Source organism: Telmatherina bonti (assembly GCF_933228915.1).
Source record: "Telmatherina bonti genome assembly, chromosome: 10".
In the NCBI taxonomy this organism is placed as follows: domain Eukaryota; kingdom Metazoa; phylum Chordata; class Actinopteri; order Atheriniformes; family Telmatherinidae; genus Telmatherina; species Telmatherina bonti.
In genome coordinates, this window is record NC_136628.1 from 38,811,614 (window position 1) to 38,833,109 (window position 21,496).

A 21,496-nucleotide genomic window follows, 5' to 3' on the forward strand; every position below is an offset into this window, starting at 1 on the left:
CATTCCGTCTAAATGAAAACCGGACTTTTTAACGACTGACAGCTCAGACTTTAAGATTCTGTCGACAGCATAGGTGGTAAATGAGAACCGGTCTGATGGTCTGATCTCTTAACCCATAGATGAGAGAACTCAAACATCTGGGTAAGATGATAAAACTGACATAAAAAGCATCCTGGACCCACACAAACATGATCCTTGGTAAAGTTCTGGACAGTGCTGTGATCAGAGGGTTGTAAACGGTTGATGTCAGACAGAGGCCCAGCTGCACCAGATGCAACAGCACAGTTTGGCGAGCCTTCCAGGCTGAAGCTTTGTCTGTAGAGGCTGACTTGGCTGCCACCACAACACCTACGTAAGAGAAAACAATGGCCAAACCAGCTGACACAAAAACAACACAGGTAAAGATGGTGTCGTAATGATGGGTCAAGGTTCCAAGCTGCACAGCTATGACAGAACAGATCTCCTCCGCTGGCATCTTTTTAAACGGAAACCGTAAAAATATCAAGACTTTAGCAAAGTTGTTCAGAAAGCTTACAGTCCAGCAGGCAGTAACAGCCACGGCAGTGTTTCTGATGGTGATGATGGAGGAGTGCCTTAGAGGATAACACACCGCCACATATCTCTCTGAAGACATGACAACCAGAGTGAGGGGAGAGATGACAGTGGTGAGGTTGGTGAAGATGAGGAGGGTAGCACAGAGAGGATAAGATGTGCTGACTCTGCAAACAGCCATCAGAAACAGGACTTGTGTCTGTGCCAGCTGACAGGTGTCTGCAAACAGCAGGTTGTAGAGCAGAACGTAGCGACAGGTGTCACAAAACACTGCTTTACTCCTCAGAGTGAACAACATGGTTCCGTTGATGAAGAGAAAGACGCAGGATGGTAGTGTACACACAGCACAAACCATCACCCGTTCCAGCAACCCCTGATACTGCGTTTCCATGGAGATGTTCGACAGGGATACGGAAAGATTCGGCATCCTACAGAATATTAAAACATGTCAAATTAAAATGAATTGATTCCACATTTCGTGTGTGACATACTCTTCCAGATTCACAAGAAAAACTAAATCATACATCAGGTTTCAGTCTGGGAATTTTCTGAGGGCAGAGCTGCTCTGCAGGGTTCACTTGGCTTTGCTCGTCATTTATAATCTCTGACTTCACGTGTTAACATGACATCTAACACGTATGACATTGTTCTGGGATCACCGCTGGTTGATGTAATGTGTTTTCCAGTTTTCAGTGCGTTTCTGTCTCCAAGGCTTCAAAGCAACGCTGTGAACTTCACCGAGTTAAGTCAAACAAAAGAAAGATATTTTAGAGGATAAACAAGATTTAATCTAACATAAAAACTTTATGGAAGTGTTTAAGAGATTTATATTTACATAAAAAACCTGAAAAAATATCCTTATATGCTCTTCCGGTTTAGATTGAGAGCTGAGGAAGAGGACCCCACAGTGGGAAAAAGCAGTTCCTGTTTAAGTGGGCAGGGTTTAGGCCTAGACCAGAAGCTGTCGTAAAGATCTATTTGGCATCTTGATGAAACTCTGTACGTTTGATGATGATCAGAGTCAATCTAGGTGTTTTATAGTGATTTATGATGTCATGGTGTCATGGCGCCATGGTCATGGCCTGCAGGTTGTGTTCACATGGCCAGACAAATTGATGTCCTCATAAAAAATAATGCTACTTGTCACCATAACTTTCTAGCATATTTCGATATAACTGATTGAAGGGTGAGTCTGTCTCCATCCCTTCCAAGTCTGGCTGAGATGAAATGTTTCTAGGACTTCCTGTTTCTTGGTCTCAGAGCAATTTTCACCTTGGTTACGTTTGATGTAGGAACTGGAGTTTTTGGGTTTTCTGTGGTGTTGCTAAGCATACCATGTAGTGAATGAAAAGAACAGATGTTTCAAACTGCTACCAAACTGACATTGGGGAGAAATTGTCTGAGCAATCTGTACTGAAACCTTTCTGATGGGCGATTTCGACAGGTTGCCACTTCATTTTATTGATATCAAATACGCATCTTATCATTTTTTGGCAAATGCTGTGAATGTCCAACATTCTGTGTGAAAGTTTCGATTTGATTTGGAACAAATGTCTCAAATTTCACACAATTATTTTGTTTTTATTTTCTGCCTTTGGTGTCGCTGTTTCCCCTTTCTCCAGATGTTGTGCGTACACCAGGGTCAGAGTTAGCGTGGAGGTCCAGACATTTTACCACCAAGTCGTGTTTTTATAAATCCCAGAAATTGACTAGAATTGGTGTACGCCAGGTTTTGTGTGACAGTTTTAGAAATGAGGCCCCTGGTTCGGGACAAAATGGGATGGATCAATACAAGACAGGCCAGTAGAGGATGGCTCTGTACCGAAGAGGTTGGTAAAGGTCGGGTCAGTAGGGGTGGGATCAGTAGGGGGTGGGTCAATACAGGGCACATTAGTACAGGACAGATCAGTGTGGGAGGGGTCAGTAGGGGACGGGTCACAATGGGAGGAGTTGGTAAAGGTCGGGTCAGTAGGGGAGGGATCAGTAAGGGATGGGTTGGTATGACCTGCTGTCCTTTTGTTGATTTAGTTTTTGTTTTAAGTTAGCCCGCTCCAGCTCGAGGTGTTTCAGGCCACAATTCGTGGTGACAAACTACTATTCAATTTTTGTGTTTTTTCCTTTCTTGGTCGCTCGTGCCCAAAAAGGATTTGTTCTCCGTGGTGCTCAGCACTGGTTTGTCAGATCCCGATTATTGTACATGAGATAAGTTGACTGATGGTGTGTAGTGGGTTGCCATGCAAACCAGGATGTACTAAGTGGGATAAGTTTTCCGTGTATTTTAGCAGATGAGCCACCCTGAGGTGTGCGTTTTTTAAAGGGCGAACTAATGCTGAGCCAGACGGTCTGAAAACAAGTAAAGGCAGCGATCGTACATGTAAAGAAATGATTAAACACTGTAAATGTTTCAATCTTTTATTTTAGTATTGTCTACATCCTCTCTCCTGTTACATTAAGGTGGTATGGTTAGCACTGGTGGGTCAGGGTTGGTTGGAACTGGCTCTGGGCTGGTTGACTTCTTGGGGTGGGCTGGGGAGGGGTGGCTCTGGACACCAGTGTCCAGGGCTGCCACACCTCCAGGTGGAAGGTCAGTTTGTGCTTGCGAGGTGTGAGTTGGTGCGACCTGCCAGTTGGTTTTCTAGAGCTCGGCCAAATGGGATTGGAGGGTGGAGGGACTGGGTTTGGAGACGGATGTAGGAACCAGGCTGGTGGGGGGGTAGTGGTGGGGGGGCGGAGGGGTGTTGGGTAGGGTGGGGGTACTGGCCTGATACACAAAACCTTTTCCATTTAATTGATTAAATATTATCACTAATAATAAATCCCTTTGATTGACCCTGGAAAACACTGACTTACAAATGTTTTGAATGAAAAATGCTTTAGAAAGATAAAATGATCAAACATGCAGAAAATTTTAAAATAATTTTTAATCTAATTCTTTATTCAGTTTCACTCATATATAGGGCCATTTCAATGCTTTTTCTCTTATGTGGTGTTTGGTTCTGTACTTTCCTGAAAACTTTGTTTTATATTTCAATGCTTTATTGGAGTTTTTAAACATAGATAACTTCAACAAAAACAACAAAAAAGCATGTCAGATTACACATTGTTGTCAAACCCCATACCGACAAAGGGGGAGAGGAGGAATAAGAGAAAAAAAAAGAGAAAAATTTATTAATTCATTTGTTTGTTCGTTCATTGATTAATTACAGATCAAACATCAAGGGTCAACTTAATCAGTTAATTTGTATGGTTGTTCTCAAAGTACATTAAAAATGGCTGCCAAAAACAGCTAAACTTTTGAACAGAGCATTGAGTTGTGTGTCTAAGCTGTTCCAGTTTCAGATGCGCCAACATGTTTATCATCAAACATCTATGAGAGGGTGCTTCTGTCTTTTTCCAGCCAAGCAAAATAAGCCGTTGTGCAAGAAGTGTGGTTCTGACAGGAACTATCTGAGGTGTTGATGTGATCCAGGCACCCTCAGTCGCAGGTTCTGGTCGGGCCCAATACTGAAGGGCTTTTAGGAGGGGGTTTTCAACAGCATTGCAACAGTGTGGCGTAAAGGGAGTCCCTTTAACCCTGTTGCAGGGCTTTTGGGGCTGGTACCACGGGACTGTGAAAATAGTTTGGTGAACTTGCTTTTGGAAAAGTGGAGTCTATGCAGCACGTTAAAGTGGAGCAGCCCATGTCTGATACATATAGATCAGTTATGCACCCGATCAATTGCTCTCTTCCATTCCGGTGGAGAAAGACTCAAGCCTAGTTCCATCTCCCACTGCTCTTCAATATGCTCCAGAGAAGAGTCTGTTGATTCTTGAAAGAGATCATAAGTAGTGGCCACTGGCCCTTTGGAGTGAACATTTAAGCATTCCTCCAACCACAAAGTTTATGGAGATCGGAGCGAAGGGGGGACATGTTTCTGATGAAGCTGTAGATATCTGAAAAAGTGTGGATTGTTGAATTTGGACCCTATATATATATATATATATATATATATATATATATATATCAGCCTGTCCTCAACTATATATATATATATATATATATATATATATATATATATATATATATATAGTTGAGGACAGGCTGATATATATATATATATATATATATATATATATATATATATATATATATATATATATATATATATATATAAATCCCTTGATTTTCAAAGCTGTACACCAGCTCAGAGGGATGTGATAGCCTGTACAGAGAGAAAGCAGATATAGCAGAAAAAACCTGTTTTACGCTGAGTTACTCCTACTGATGGATCCAGATATAAGGCAGTGGAGATCCACAATCCAAAAGCGTAGTGATTAAACAAACAAGGGTCAAAATTAAAAAAGGTCATGGGCATGACGGGTCATGCACAAGGAGATCGGAGGGGGTGCCTGGGTCAACGACAGGAGTCTGGGGACGAGATAAAACACTGGATACAACAAGGTGAGTACTGCTGACCATCTGGCAGGGAGGCAGAAACAGGAGATGGTTTAAGTGGGGTGGAGAACAGGTGAAGATGGTGGTAAATCAGGGAACTCAGCTAAAGGAGATGAGCTTGATGAGGAAAAAGAGGTTCCTATGGAGCTGCGATCATGACAGGTACAGGAAACAGCTCAGCCGAATGTTGAAGCAATCGCAGGTCAATGAGTAATGCAGTATGCATGCAGTACATGCAGTATTCTCTTCTAATCTAATCACTTCAGTGTCAAAGAAAACAATCGTTTTCCAGCTTTATTTCCTGCGCGTGGGTTTACAGGATCAACTCCTGAGTCTGAGTTCAACCCAGTTTGTTGAACCTCCTTTCTGAAGAGGCAAGCTGGTGCATCACAGAGAGACTTTAGCCTTAAGTGCGACACCTGGAAGTTTAATCCGACAGCACAGGTTGTACATGAGGACAGGTCGGATGGTCTGATCTCTGAGGCCGTAGATCAGGGAGCTCAGACATCTGGGAGTGATCATAATAAACAAATAAAAGACATTCTGGATGTGCGGAAACACACTGAGGGGAATGACTTTAAAGATGGCGTAAAGTAGAGGGTTATGCACAGTTGAGGACAGGCTGAAGCACAGCTGGACCAGATGCAGCAGCACCGTGTTACGAGCTTTAGTAGCTGATGTTCTGTCTGTGGAGGCCGATCTTGCTGCTATAATCACAATCACAAAGGAAGAAATGATCAGCAGCCCAGCAAAGAGGAACAGAACTGAAGAACAGGCTCGGTCGTAGTCAGAGATCCGAGGCGTGAGCATCATGGCTATCGTGCTACAAAAGGTTTTCATCTGCAGCGTTTCCAGCTCGTTAAAGGGAAATTCTAACAGAACCAGAACCCGAGCCAGAACATTCAGTAAACAAACAAACCAAACCAGGACCACGGACACGGCCGTGCTTCTGACGGTCACCACGGAGGCGTGCCTCAGAGGGAAACACACGGCTACACATCTCTCTGCAGACATCAACACCAGCATGAGCGGAGACACCTCATTGACCAGAGTCCCGAGCATGAAGAGGACGCCACACAGAGGATACGTCAGTATGACCCTGAAGATGGACAGCAAGTAGAGTAAATGACTCAGAGACAGGTGGATGGTGTCCACCAGCAGCAGGCTGTACAGCAGGACGTAGCGACACGTCTCACAGAACACGGCTTTACTCTGTGGTGGAAAATACTCTGGTCTTGAGAAGTTGTAATACATCTAAGAGTCAACTGTCTTCTTACAATGAACATTTTATTATAAACTAATACAAGCACACGCTGGAGCTTGGAGAGAGAACTCTCTCTGCAGATGCTGAAGTAACACCCAATTATAAACCATGCTTAACTCCTCCTAGTTGCTGGGCACACCATATGAAACAATCATTATCTCTTATTTAAGACTAAACTGAACTCACTAAGCATCAATCACTCACTATATTACTTTATTACCTTTAACCTCTAACCTTTAGACAACTGGTCAACCAAGCAGTTGACAAAACCCGATGCCCTGCATGAAACTCTTCCTGTCTCAGACTTTGTCTGCACATTCCAGACAAGGATCATATGACTTAAAGAAAGCTTTGTGCATAGACACAAAACACAGCAGGATCACAGCAAATCAATGCATATATGTCTAATACTTAATACAAACCAAACTCATAACAATTTTCCCCAACACTCTCCCTCCTCTTGGTCCTACAGGACCAACAATAAGAAGAGAAATTGTTATCAGAACGCAAAAATACATACAGAAGACAACATTCTCAAAACATCAGGAGCCTCATGCCTATCAGGTTTTAAAGAATCTTTCAGAAATTACAATAGTGAGGAGCCATTTGCTTCAGCTTCAAAATCTGAGTCTAACAATAAATGTAAGAAAAGTGGAAACAAATCATTCCTCTTAGGGGGTGACAGAGGTGCAGTGAAGACACTGTTGGCGTTCTGGTGGGACTTGGCATATCACAGTGGCAGTGGAGCGCTTTTTTTCACCTCACACTGATCTTGCTTGAGAGCGAAGGCTGGTCTTCAGGCGTGAGAGTAGACTATCTCACTTACCCACGCAACCACAGGGATTATTCTGCCCTTTGTTGGGTGGTGCATTATTCTTCTGTAATTTCAGACTGAAGAGCTTCAGGAGGTTCAAGCAATCTGTAGTGCCAAGCAGCTCACTCTGCGACCTTTACCGCTGTCTGGGTCGTCAGGAAAACCTGAAATGGCCTAAACCATCGATGTTGGTTCCAGCGCTGATGTTTAAAGCTTCTTATCAGGACAAAATCTCCAGGCTGAAGTGAATAGAGCTGCGTAGATGCTGATCCATGAAGGGCAGCTTTCACCTGTGTGCAAATGCCTGAAAAGGGTTCTTATGAGGTTACGACAATATGTTAAAACATTACTTTCACACAGAGCTGTGTCTGAACAGGCAGTCTTGGAAGGAACCATGCCCACTTGGGTGAGGGTCCTGCAAAAAGAATCACAAAAAGGCCCATGTTTCCATGTTACGCATGCGCATCAGAACCAGAAAAAGTACTTTTGGTCCAAGGAAGATCTGAAAAGAGAGCCAGAAGGAAATTTCCCCGTCTGCAACCTGTGGGAGGAAAACATTCAGGAAAATGGCATCCAGAAAGTCATTCATAAGAGAGCGCCAAAACATGGACTCGTTTTCAGCTAAAGAGTAAGCTCAAGTAACGAGAACTGAGACGGGAGAGCTGCAGCCTCCACCATGTCACAGTCAGAGCAAACAGCATCAAAAGGAAAATCAAGTCAGGGTCAACTAGAGGTCGGTCAGGGGCCAGGCCTGGGGGGTGCAGAGGATAGTCAGTTTAAGCTAAACAGTCATGGAGTAAAACATGAACAATACAAAGCAACAGTTAGGGCCACTCAGTTATCTGGTAGGTAAGCATTCAAAGTAACCAAATTCATTTAATTACTTATTGCAAAGTTCCTATCAGGTAGTCTCATCTTAACCAACAACCAGAAAAAATCCTCTACTACTGCATAGCAGGACATGTGTCAAACTGGACTCCCAGCAGTCTGACCAACACTTATCCATGCTGGAATTTCCTTTCTGATTTACTGCTCGTGTTGTTTATGTCATGTCCGCTAAATGACAGAAGCAGAACCACACTGAAGAATCTCTGCATATATTAAATAAAGCTCATTCAGAACTGTTGATTTAATCAGTAATGTAGTCTAGTTTAGTCTCATGGTTTACTCTGATTTGTCTCTCTTAGACTCCAACAGACCCATTCAGGAGCAACACACACAAAACTGAGATCATAATAAGACTGGCTTTCTATTCCAAATATATTGTGAACATAAGCATAAGCATAAAGCAACAAGATGTAAACCCATCTTTAACAGCTGGACTTCAGGTACTGAACAGCCAGAGACCTTCAGGTCATAATAAAGCTGTTTGTTTTCTATCTACATTTGAACTAAAGCAGCATTTAGAAACAAACTTCTAATACTGATGGTAAAGCTGTTTTCATCTACAACAACACGACGCACACATGTACGTGCACACACTCACAGCAGCACTTCTTCCTTAATGATTTTAATGCAAACGTGTGTAACAGAAAAGGCCAAGGCTAACGGTTTAGCATAGTTAGCTTAACTTTGGAAGTATCAATACTGTTACAAATAATCTGCCTCATATTCATGTTATTTTGAGGACATACAGGGCTTAAATGACTTGTTTGTTTACTTATTAAGCGTGTTAACTAAGAGACTGGTCTGTTTACTGGCAGCCATCGCAAGAGTTGGTTCTACTCTTTAAACAAAAATCATCTGATGTGTATTTTAACCGCTGAGCATATCTGCTTTAATTCAAAATAATGAGTTCAGATTAGGGATAAAACACCAGCTGTCAGCAAATAAAATACGGAGATTGTTGTACTTGTGTTGCATTCGCTGAAGTCAGGAAATTACAAAGCTACCTTCTTATTTAATGTCATATAGCGGCTTATTTTTTCTCTTTTGACATCTATTCTGTCTCAAACATTAAAAACTTAGTATTCATCACTTTTTTTTTTTTTTTTTTTTTTATAAGGCACAGCGTGCCAGAAGTTGACTAGTCTGTATGAACTGTTCAGCTTCCCTGCAGCAGAGCAGAGATGTCTGTGTCATTGTTCAGTTGCAGAAGTCTGCAGGAGTGCAAAATTTTATACATGCTCATAAATGTGGTATAAAGCTAAGCAGAAACAGTGAGTAAATGTTTGGTTGTAGGGCCTCATTTCTTGGCCTGGTCTTGTGGATAATCATTCAGCTCGTATCACTCGATCTGCTCAGGAGTCAGACGCGCCACAGCCACCATGCTCTCCTCCAATCAGCATACAATCAGAAATTCATGCCAGGAAGTGCCCGACACATGTTCATCAAAACTTCCTGGTAGATAAATCAGGTTCATATGTGTAAATAACAAAGAGTGACATGTAAAGGATCAGACAGTAGGCAAAAGTTCAAGGAAGGAGATCCAGGTTTTCCACAGAGAACTGAGTGAACCGAACAGTCTTTCTGACAGAATCAGGGTGCAGCTCATTCCAGAAAACATCATCTGACTCTGTAGTCGGGGTGGGATTTGTGCTGCCTGCCGGCCACATTGTTAGTCTTTTACTTCTAGAAAATTCCACAACTGAAACACAGTCTGAGGACAAGGAGGATCCATCACCTCCAGAGGTCAAAGGTGAAAATCCAGCTCACATGTCCACCATAGGAGCCATATCCACACTGTTCACAGTCACAACCAACAGGGCTCTGCCAGACCCTCTGGTTCTGGGATCCCCAGGCCCCATCAGCAGCGGCCGGGTCCATGCAGCCACATCTGCATATCAGGTTCTGCTCCAGGACTCAGAGCTGACACAGAAGGGAGGTGGAATGATGCTTTAGGTTGTAGGGACCGTTTCTGCTCCAGTCTCCTGACTGACCACGCGTGACACCCAGAACCCTGCAGTGACCCGGATCAAGAACTCACTCTCCCCCAGCCCCTCCTCTGAATCCCCTTCAGGCAAGATAGACATTTGAGGTCCCTGTGGACCAAGCTGCATGCTGACAAGGGTTTAGAAGGGAACGCTGCAATGTGTCCAACACCATACAGCAGACGAGCTTTTGAGACTGAACCATTTGGTCATGTGGTGTATTTTCTTCTCCAGTAAGGGGAAAATAAAGATCATAGCCTCATAATTATAATAGTTTTCTTCTGAATCCTGTGGCAAACATATTATGTGGACCATGTTCTGTGCTGTGAACATCATGTAACTTGAATATTACATTGTAATTGTGTGTGTGAGAGACTATATTATCAGTGGATTCATAACTCAGTTCTCTCCTGGGAAAGCTGAACATGATCTTGCTAAGAAGATACACTTGTTCTGAGAACTTCTCTTCTCGCCGTTAGCTCACATTTAGCTAAAGTGAACTTATTGCAAGGGAAATTTACTCTAGCACGTTGGTTCACCATTCCTATTTTAAGGTCAAGAATTTTCTTTTTTTCCTAACATTATGCTTATTTTCAGCATCCTTCAGCTGCATTATTTATTTCCAGTTTATCTAGATTTATTTAGACATGCTAGGCATAAATTTATAATTGCAGTAGTAAAGGAATAAAAATCACCTTATGAATGTCTGAAAGGGAACAGACAGAAACCTAAGCTTATTGCCTACACAATGTACAGTAATTTAACATAATAAGTTCCTAATACTATAAATCAAATCTCTCACATTTCAGATTTTTCATTCTTAATATGTTGTTGCTCTTTAAAATGTTCTCAGGTGATAATAGAGAATGCTTTTCCTTAGGAAAAGGTTTCCACATTCATACAGGGAGTGGCTTTTATGCTCTTATAAAAGCTTTAGGAAGAAAAGCACAAGCAGCTATTTTACACAGGATTTATATGTTTGTTTCTGCCTAACGTGCTATGACATCATCTCCTTCAGTGAGCAGAAGGCCTTTAATGAACACTTTTTTCTCACTTCCCTCTCTGGGCCTCCTTCATATCTGAAACTCTCTCATACATTTTTTGTTGTTGTTTTTTTTTCTTTTTTTTTTTTTTTTTTCTTACTGCAGTAAATTAGATTTTACACAAACAATTCACTTCAACAGTTGGATGAATGCATGTGAATGGGTCGTGCCCCCACGTTTGTCTACCCCCACACAAGCTTCTAGGCTCTCCTGCGAGAGTCCGGTGTGGCTTCACAAGACGTGGTTTTAATTCTCCACACAATCAGTCCAATCAAGTTTAACACAGGAAATTTTACACAACCACCCCAGTTTCCCCTCACATGAAGACAGAGATTTCAACTTCTTAATGGTGCTGTACATCAACCTCCTACTGCAAAGGAACTAGTTCTGTTTGCAGCGGATGTACACAGAGGGTCAATCCCACACCTTTGTAGAATTATCAGGCAAAACTCTCAATGTCTCCAGAAACCAGCCCACACAGTTTCTTCTCTGTTCCTCCTCACTCAAGATGGCTTTCCTCTCAGTTTTCTAACTCAAGGTTGGCCTGGTCTTGCTTCTCGAGCTCACAGGACTTACTGACTAATTTACTGGTCTCGGTCTTGTAACTCACAAGATTTACTGGTCTGGTCTTGCTACGTCTAGCTCACAGCACTTACGACTTGGTCTTGTTACTCACGATTTTTAACTTAAACTTTAACCTAAACTTAACTTAAACTCACAGGATTTTATTTATGACGTCAACCTGATCTCGTCTTAAGTTATTCTCTTATCCCTTGAGTTATTCTTTCGATGAGGAGGTGAGGAGGAGAATCCCTGTCACAATGAGAATAATGAAGACAATTGACCACAAAACAGACAAATATTGTGATTATTAATTAAGATATTGATTATTAATTTGTGATAAATTTCTAGTAATGTTTGACTCCAGTTTGAGTCTGAAAATTAATATAAATTTAGAATAACACTTCTCACCATTGTCTTTTCACACTGGTTCAGAAGGAGTCCTGGCGTAGTCGACCACGGGTGGGAGAAAGACGTCCTGTCCTCTGAAATACTCTAATTGAGGTTCTTAGGATGAATCTGTGGATTCAGGTGGCCAACCAGTCTATCACCAACCTGGGCGGACTGACGCAGGATCCCGAGACGAGCCCCCAAAAACTGTGGTGGAAAATACTCTGGTCTTGAGAAGTTGTAATACATCTAAGAGTCAACTGTCTTCTTACAATGAACATTTTATTATAAACTAATACAAGCACACGCTGGAGCTTGGAGAGAGAACTCTCTCTGCAGATGCTGAAGTAACACCCAATTATAAACCATGCTTAACTCCTCCTAGTTGCTGGGCACACCATATGAAACAATCATTATCTCTTATTTAAGACTAAACTGAACTCACTAAGCATCAATCACTCACTATATTACTTTATTACCTTTAACCTCTAACCTTTAGACAACTGGTCAACCAAGCAGTTGACAAAACCCGATGCCCTGCATGAAACTCTTCCTGTCTCAGACTTTGTCTGCACATTCCAGACAAGGATCATATGACTTAAAGAAAGCTTTGTGCATAGACACAAAACACAGCAGGATCACAGCAAATCAATGCATATATGTCTAATACTTAATACAAACCAAACTCATAACAATTTTCCCCAACAACTCCTCAGAGTGAACAACATGGTCCCATTAATGAAGAGGAAGATGCAGCAGGGGAGTGTGGTCAGACTGCAGTAGATCACTCTCTCCAGTAAAACCAGCTGGATGGTGGCATTGCTGGCAGACTGAGTGGGACTGGACATCTCACACACACATACAACATACAGTTCCCCTACACATCTGCAGACACGCGCTCCAGTTTACCTGCCGACAGCTGTTTCATCTGCATCCAAAGCTCAGCTCAGTCACAGGAAACTAGAACCTGGACTTGTAAACTGCTTAGATCCACCAGCGTGGAAGACATCATGTTACTGATCTCACCTACATGTTAACATGTAACACTTCCACCACTTCGTGTGTCTGCAGCCGGTCTGACAGGCTGATTTATACCCACCTCCCCTTCCTGGAAACCCGATCACATGATGCATCACATGGCAGGAAAGTTTATCTGTACAGAACCTTTCCATGTACAAGACCATTTAAAGTGCTTCACATGACACATTAAAAGGTCACAGATTGTGTAAAAACAAAAAGCACAAAAGACAACACAAAAAGCAAAATCACAAAAAAATAATAAATTATATTAAAATAATTAAAAGCAGAATTAATCATAAGTTACTGTGCAGATGTCATGCAGGCCCATGAGAAAAGAGATGTTTTTAACCTGGATTTAAAAGTGTCTCCATGTGGTGAGAGTTTCATCTCACTCTCAGATTGTTCCACTTGTTTGCAGCATAACAGCAAAATGCTGCTTCTCCATGTTTAGTCTGGACTCTGGTCTGGACTCTGTTCTGGACTCTGGTCTGGTCTCTACCCTCTGGTCTGGACTCTAGTCTCTGGTCTGGTCTCTGGTCTGGACTCTGATCTGGTTTCAAGCCTCTGGTCTACACTCTGGTCTGGACTCTGGTCTGGTCTCTGGTCTGGACTCTGATCTGGTTTCAAGCCTCTGGTCTACACTCTGGTCTGGTCTCTGGTCTGGTCTCTGATTTGAACTATGGTTTGGTCTCAAGCTTCTGGTGTGGACTCTGGTCTGGACTCTGATCTGGACTCTTGTCTGGACTCTGTACTGGTCTCTGATCTAGACTATGGTCTAGTCTCAAGCTTCTGGTCTGGGAAGTCCTGAACAGAAGGCGAGACGCAGCGAGATTTGGCAGGATCAACATGGCGCGCTACTGAAGTAAACAAAACCTTTATTACCAGGCTAACGGTAAGAAATTAAACGAATAATTTAAAACAGTTAAAAACTCCAATCACACCAACCTGGTCACTCTGGATAACAACGAAGAAGATCTCACCAGCCCGATAGAGGTAATCGAAGAAAGCTTCCAGCAAATCGTAATGGGGAAAACCAGCAACACCGCGGCGACGGCGTCCAAAACCGGTCCCACCTCCAAAAGAGTTCGCCCAGCGGATTCCCCCGAAGTAACCTCGCCAGGTTCTCCAACAGGTAGTGTTACAAAGTATATCCTAATCTCCATCGATGGGAAGTTATCCAGCCTAGACGCCAGGCTTTCCCTGCTGGAAGTTCTACACCGGGAGTTCCAGTCGTTAAAGCACAGTCTAGAATACAGCCAGCAGCAGGTAGAAGCTTCAGCTACGGAGAACAAAGCACTTAGAGACTCTGTTAAGACTCTCACGGATGGAGTATGCCGACTACCGGAGGAAAATAAAAAAATGAAAGAATTAGTCTTAGATATCCAGGCCCGTAGCATGAGAGATAACTTAGTTATTTCAGGGCTCGCTGAGCAGCCAGAGGAGGACGCAGAGGTAACCATGAAAGAATTCATCCGATCTAACCTGAAGCTTCCAGAGGAAAAGGTAAAAGCCGTCTCCTTTCACCGTGTTCATCGCATGGGAAGAAAAACATCGGAGGGCAGACCAAGACCAATAGTTGCTAAATTCGTGCTACACAAAGAAAAAGAAGAACATGAGCGATCAGTTCCCCAGAGAGATCCTGGAGTGTCGTAAGATCTTGTTCCCCATCAGGAGGAAATTCCTGGACGGAGGAGCCCGCGCGGTCATCTCGGTGGACAAGCTCTATGTCAATGGCCAGCTACATCGTGACCATAACACCACTCCCTGGCTCTACTAACCTCAGATATGTATCCACACTCTACACGCTTTGCACTGGTGATATTCAGGCTAATAAGTCTCACTGGGTTTAAATCAGAGTTTAATGTTTGCTCACAATAGTTAACAACACTGCCAGTCTCTTTCACAAAACAGATCTCCTTATGGGTTTGTTTTTCCTTTTCACCCACTTTCCTCTTTTGGTCAACTTCTGGCTCATCTTTTTCTCTCTCCTTCCATACTCTCTTCTTTCTTTCTTTTCTAGCTGCCACCTCACAGAACTAAATAACACAGATGCAAAACTACACAGTTCATTTCATAACACTTACATACATAACCCAACACTCTCACTGTTATTATTTCAAACATATTTAGTAACATTCAATACAGTCATACAACACAAGGCATACATACTTACACCTGCGCACACACTTATTCACATCAAGTGGAAGCATCTAACACCTACCCTGTCACCACAAGCATGACAGTACTTAGGTTTATCACACAGAGCTGGGACCAGAGAGAAGAGACTAAAAATCTTTAACAGGCTAAATGATCTACAGGCAGACATTGTGTTCTTACAGGAGATTCATATGACAAATACTTCAGTGGACGCTCTCTCTACATCCCAGTTTCCTCATGTTTACTCCGCCTGCTATAACTCCAGACAGAGAGGAGTTGCCATTTTGATAAATAGAAAAGTGACATTCACAGAAACCAACAGAACCACAGATCCAGAGGGAAGATTTATTATAGTGACATTAACTATTCAAAATATGAAGTTATGCTTAGCTAACATATATGGGCCAAATGTGGATGATTCCTCCTTCTTTCATTCCTTTTTTAAAACTGTCTCAGAACACTCAGACAGCACACTTATCATAGGAGGAGATTTTAATGTGGTAATGGGTCCCGTAGACAGGATGAATAATTCAGAAAACAATAGAAATTGGCAGTCTACAAACACTGTTAAACAATATATGGAGGAACTTGGTCTTTGCGATATATGGCGGTCTTTTCATCCTAACATCAAGGAATACACTTGTTTTTCCTCAGTTCACCACTCATATTCTAGGCTAGATTATTTCCTGGTTAGCAGCTCGTTGGTGTGTATGATTTCAGAAACCCAGATCCAGCCCATTACAGTCAGCGATCATGCACCAGTTTCCTTCACTGTAAGAAATACGAGAATCACACCACCTGCTAAAAGCTGGAGATTCAATACAGCACTGCTTAAAGACCCCGACTTTATCCGCTATTTCACAAAAGAATGGGCTGTTTACCTAGAAAATAATGATAAACCAGGAGTTTCAGCATGTGTTCTGTGGGAAGCAGGTAAGGCGGTAATGAGAGGAAAAATGATCTATTTTGCATCATATAAAAAAAAGAAGGATAACTCAAAAATATCAGAAGTAGAATTAAGAATGAAATCATTAGAGGATGCCTACAGTGCTTTACCAAATGAACAAACGTTGAATCAAATAAGGAAGGCAAAACTTGAATTAAACAAAATAATCAATGAAAGAACGGAGTTTCTGCTGCAAAGGTTACGCTTGGAGAGGTTTGAACACAGCAACAAATCTGGAAAATTTTTAGCCAATCAACTAAAAACAAACAAAGAAAGAGCAACTATTTCATCTGTTAAAGATCCAGCAGGTAATATCTTACATGACCCTGACACAATAAATAACATTTTTAGAGACTTCTATAAAAATCTGTATACATCCTGATTAGATCCATCAGATAATGACATAAATCAGTTTCTTAATAATATAGACCTCCCAGGACTACAGCAGGAACACGTTGCAGCCTTAGATTCCCCCCTTACAGCAGAGGAGCTACATGAAGCCCTCAAATATATGCCATGTAAAAAGCCCTAGGACCGGATGGCTTCCCAGCAGAGTTCTATCAAGTATTCTGGACAACACTGGCCCCTACGTTTTTCAAAATGGTGACACAAATAAAGGAAAATGGCTACTTACCCCAAAACATGAATTCTGCCAGCATAATTGTACTGTTAAAACCAGGCAAAGACTCCACACTACCATCTAGCTACAGACCCATATTACTGATAAATGCAGACCTTAAAATAATCTGCAAAGCTTTAGCTGCAAGGTTAGAGAAAGTAACTCCACTTATTATACACCCTGATCAGACAGGCTTTATAAAAGGCAGATATTCCTCTGTTAACATGCGCAGGCTAATCAATATAATAGATACCATCAATAACCTGGAAACAACTATAGTTTCTCTGGATGCAGAGAAGGCCTTTGATAGAGTAAATTGGAAATTCTTATTAGCTACTTTAAATAGATTTGGCTTTGGACCTTCCTTTCTTGACTGGATCAAAATCTTCTACAGCTCCCCTAATGCGAGAGTCAGGACAAACGATCAAACCTCTCCAAGTTTTAATCTTCAAAGGGGCACCAGACAAGGTTGTCCACTCTCTCCCTCACTTTTTGCTGTATTTATTGAACCACTAGCTGCTGCAATTCGACAGAATAAAATTATAAAGGGCATCCAGTCCAAAAATATAATTCATAAAATAAGCCTTTATGCCGATGATATTTTACTATTCCTCCAAAACTCACAAACGTTATTATCTGAAACAATCTCACTAATTAATAAATTCTCATCACTATCTGACTACTCTATTAATTGGTCTAAGAGCACAGTCCTACCAATTAACTGTAGGTTTAGAAATCCATCCAACATTAATTTACAATCAGGTAACATTGGATACTTAGGCATAAATATTCCCCCCAGGCTCTCAGAACTGATAAAATGTAATTACACTAACCTTCTTAAGACAATAGAAGATGATCTCACTCGCTGGAAGTCACTTCCCATTTCACTTATGGGGAGAGTTGCTACGATAAAAATGATGGTTCTACCCAAAATCAACTACCTGTTCTCCATGATTCCTATGAAACCTCCCTCCACCTGGTTCAAATCACTAGAATCATACACTTCCCAATTTCTCTGGAAGAATAAACCACCCCGGATTAGTTTAAAAACATTACAAAAACCTAAAGATCGGGGAGGCTTAGACTTGCCTAACTTTCAACATTATTTCTTAGCAAATAGGCTGCAATATATCTTAAAATGGCTTAAACCGAGTCCATTAGATGAACCATGGAAAGACTTAGAACAAACATTCTGTGACAATGTGGAAATCTCTAATCTTCCATTCTTCAGCTTCAGTGTAAAAAAGTTAAAGTGCTTCAAAAGCGTCAACATTAGCACCTCTCTGACAGCTTGGTGGGAAGTTCTTAAAAAAATCAATTCATCAATAATCCCATGTAAACTCACACCTATCTGGAACAACCCTGACATTCTTCTAAAGAAAAATATGGTCAACTTTAAACAATGGATTAATAAAGGAATTAATTATTTAGAGCATATTATCCATAACAGAAGAATTTTATCTTTTGACACTCTATCATCACAATATGGAATTAATAGTAGCAGATTTCTAGAATATCAGCAACTCAAATCCATTATACTTAGGAAATTCCCGCTTCATCAAATAGACTTGGAACTTCCTCCCACAGTAGCAGAATTTATGGAACTTCGTAGCCCAAAGTTACTTTCAAAAATATACAGGTCGATGTCAAAAATAGATGATTCAAATTCCTTGCCAACTTCCAAATGGGAGGCAGACCTATCTATCAGTCGCAGTCAACCTTCTTGGCTGCAAATATGTCTAAATGCTTTTAATATGACAGATAGTTCAAATCTACAACTTATCCAATACAAAATCCTTCATAGAACACATTACACAGGACAAAGAATGTTCAAGATGGGTCTAAATCACTCAGAGATCTGCACACAGTGCACATGAAATGCAGTTGATAATTATTTACATGCTCTATGGCTCTGTGCACCTGTTCAAAATGTCTGGAATAAGGTTTGTGGGGAATTATCAACATGGCTCAGATGCAGCATTCCTGCATGCCCCAAGCTTTGCTTACTGGGAGACCTTAGTGACATCAACATGGACCCCAACAACACACACACTATCCTTGTGGCCCGATGTATAGCAAAAAAACTGTCCTGTTAAACTGGAAGTCCAAAAGAAGTCTAAGTATTAATCACTACAAAAATCTCCTGTTGGAACACATAAGTCCCCAGATCACATCTGCTTCCATCAAAAATGAATCGGCCAATGCTCGCTCTCCCTGGACCCTGCTAATTAATCACATCACTTAGTAGGACTGGGGGCTGGGACCTTGGCGGCCCTGGGGTCCTCGGGGCGGGGCGGCTCTTGGGCCGGGGGTCTGGGCGGGTCATTGCTTTGAGCGCTACTCGCCTGGCCGGCTTGGAGCTCTGTTGGCCTCGTGGCGCCGGGTGGCGCCTGCCTGGAGGCTTCCACTGCTCTAGGCTCGGCGGACGGAGGCTCTCTCTGCTTTGCCTGCCCGGGCTCTGTGCGCGGTGGGCTTGCCGGGCCCTGGGGGCCTTGGTTTCCTCCCCTACACCTCGGGTCGTGGTCGTGCTCCCCTACAAGCACTCAGCTGATCTTTGATTGCATGATCACAGGTTGAACACTCACACGTGCACGCCCACAAAGCGCTCATCTTCCCATCTGCTTCCTACTAAATGTTGCTGATGACTCTCTGTAGGTATTTTTGATAACGGTTGGTATTGTAATTGTTATTTTATAAATTAATTTACTTTTTTTTTTACTTTCATTGCACATTTTTTGTCTGTTTTTGAATATTGTCACTATCCTACTTATGTCTTGTTGTATTTTTTCAGTACTTTATATTGTTTTGCAAATACTGTAACTTGAGCAGCTTAGACACGCCTTTCTTTTCTCTCTCTCTTTTCCTCCTTTCATTTCCTCTTTTTTCCTCTTCCCCTGCCAGGTCCAGCTCGGCCGTATCAAGACTGATGATGATTGCAAAATGATAAAAGGAAAAAAAAAATAATAATAAATAAACAAAATAAAATAATCATCATAATAATAAAAATATTCAGATTATCAAGGGCAGCTATATACATGAGATGTCTCCCTTGACAGAGCAAATCTGTCTGGCAAAAATATGGCACGCAGATTGCTGTTCTGTATGCTGAGATGCTGGACAGGACAGGTGTGGTGGAATCCTATTTTAAGATGTTACTCATTTATTAAGCTTCTTTTATGTAGTGCAAGTTATATATTCTGCATAGTTAGAGTAGTTCAGTAAGCTTGCTTTATTAGATTCATGCATAAAACCAAGTGTTCTGTTCAAGGCCTGTTTCAGCTCTGACTGTTGTTATCTTCAAGCTGGGAGTTATTTTGACTAGTGCTGCCAGGCAAAGGTTGTTTAAAGAACGCTATAACACTCTGAGCGGGGCAGAGCTCTCGAGACCTCTTGCTCGCAACATCTGTACATGATCAATAAATCTGAACAGAAAACAGTTGATTTATAGATTTATTTCTCATCGGATAAATTCCACGACAACAGGTTAAAACAAAACTAAACAAAAAAAGCTTCTGGTCTGGACTCTGGTCTGGACTCTAGACTCTGGTCTGGACTCTGGTCTGGATTCTGGTCTGGACTCTGGTCTGGACTCTGGTCTGGTCTCTGTTCTGGACTCTGGTCTGGTCTTTACCTTCTGGTTTGGACTCTGGTCTAGTCTCTGGTGTGGTCTCTGGTCTGGAATCAAGCCTCAGGTCTGGAGTCTAAACTCTGGTCTGGTCTCTGGTCTGGACTAGAGCCTCTGATCTGGACTCTAGTCTGGACTCTGGTCTGGTCTCTGGTCTGGTCTCAAGCATCTGGTCTGGACTCTGGTCTGGTCTCTACCCTCTGGTTTGGACTCTGGTATGGACCCTGGTCTGGACTCTGGTCTGGTCTCTGGTCTGGTCTCAAGCATCTGGTCTGGACTATGGTCTGGTCTCTACCCTCTGGTTTGGACTCTGGTCTGGACCCTGGTCTGGACTCTAGTCTGGACTCTGGTCTGGTCTCTGGTCTGGTCTCAAGCATCTGGTCTGGACTATGGTCTGGTCTCTACCCTCTGGTTTGGACTCTGGTATGGACCCTGGTCTGGACTCTGGTCTGGTCTCAAGCCTCTGGTCTGGTCTCTACCCTCTGGTTTGCTCTCTGGTCTGGTCTCTGGTCTGGTCTCTTGTCTGGACTCTGGTCTGGTCTCAAGCTTCTGTTCTGGACTCTAGTCTGGGCTTAGGTCTGGACTAGTTGACCTGCGTCATCTTGGTTTATATTTCTGAACATATCACAGATGTATTCTGTTCCTAAACCATTCTGGGAGTCTGTAAACAATCAGCAGGTTTTTAAATCTGATGGCCAGGGGTGCCCCCCGTCTCTTGGGGTTGGGATCAGCTTGAGGTCAGCTTGCACTGGTGGAGGGTTGGGCTGTCCTGGATTTGCTGCTGTGGTGGTGGCAGGTCTGTGCCCTGGTGCTTGGTTGTTTGGTGTGTGTGGTGGGTAGTGGTTTTGGCAGGGTGTGAGTGAGATGTACGGGTTTTGTGGCTGTGGGGTGGGACGTAGGGGTTTGGGGAGGGTGGGGGGGTGACGTAGGAGTTTTGGGAGGGGGTATGTACGAGTTATGGGGGATGCCATAGGCTGTATATAAAAGATGGGTGGAGACTCCGTGATGTTACACGTAGGTTTCTAAAAAGCTGAATTTAAGCTCACTGGACGGTTCCTACCATATCTCTTATCTACCATATCTAGCATAACGTGTTTTGTCTCTTCTGGACAATACAAAAATATGATGCCTAGGTAGCGTGGCTGGTGCACTGGGGTGTTGGGTCCTGGCTTTCCATTAGCGTGGGCTAGATCCTCTGAC

At 42.4% G+C, this 21,496-nt stretch overlaps 1 protein-coding gene across 1 annotated transcript; it reads right to left on the bottom strand.

Moving 5' to 3' along the window:
- Positions 1-43: 43 nt before the first annotated feature.
- Positions 44-979, bottom strand: LOC306761371 (odorant receptor 131-2-like; the record flags this gene model as incomplete). The annotated part of the gene is made up of 1 exon (XM_079247495.1): positions 44-979. The coding sequence occupies one exon, from the start codon at positions 977-979 to the stop codon at positions 44-46; it is 936 nt and encodes a 311-aa protein (XP_079103621.1).
- Positions 980-21,496: the final 20,517 nt, after the last annotated feature.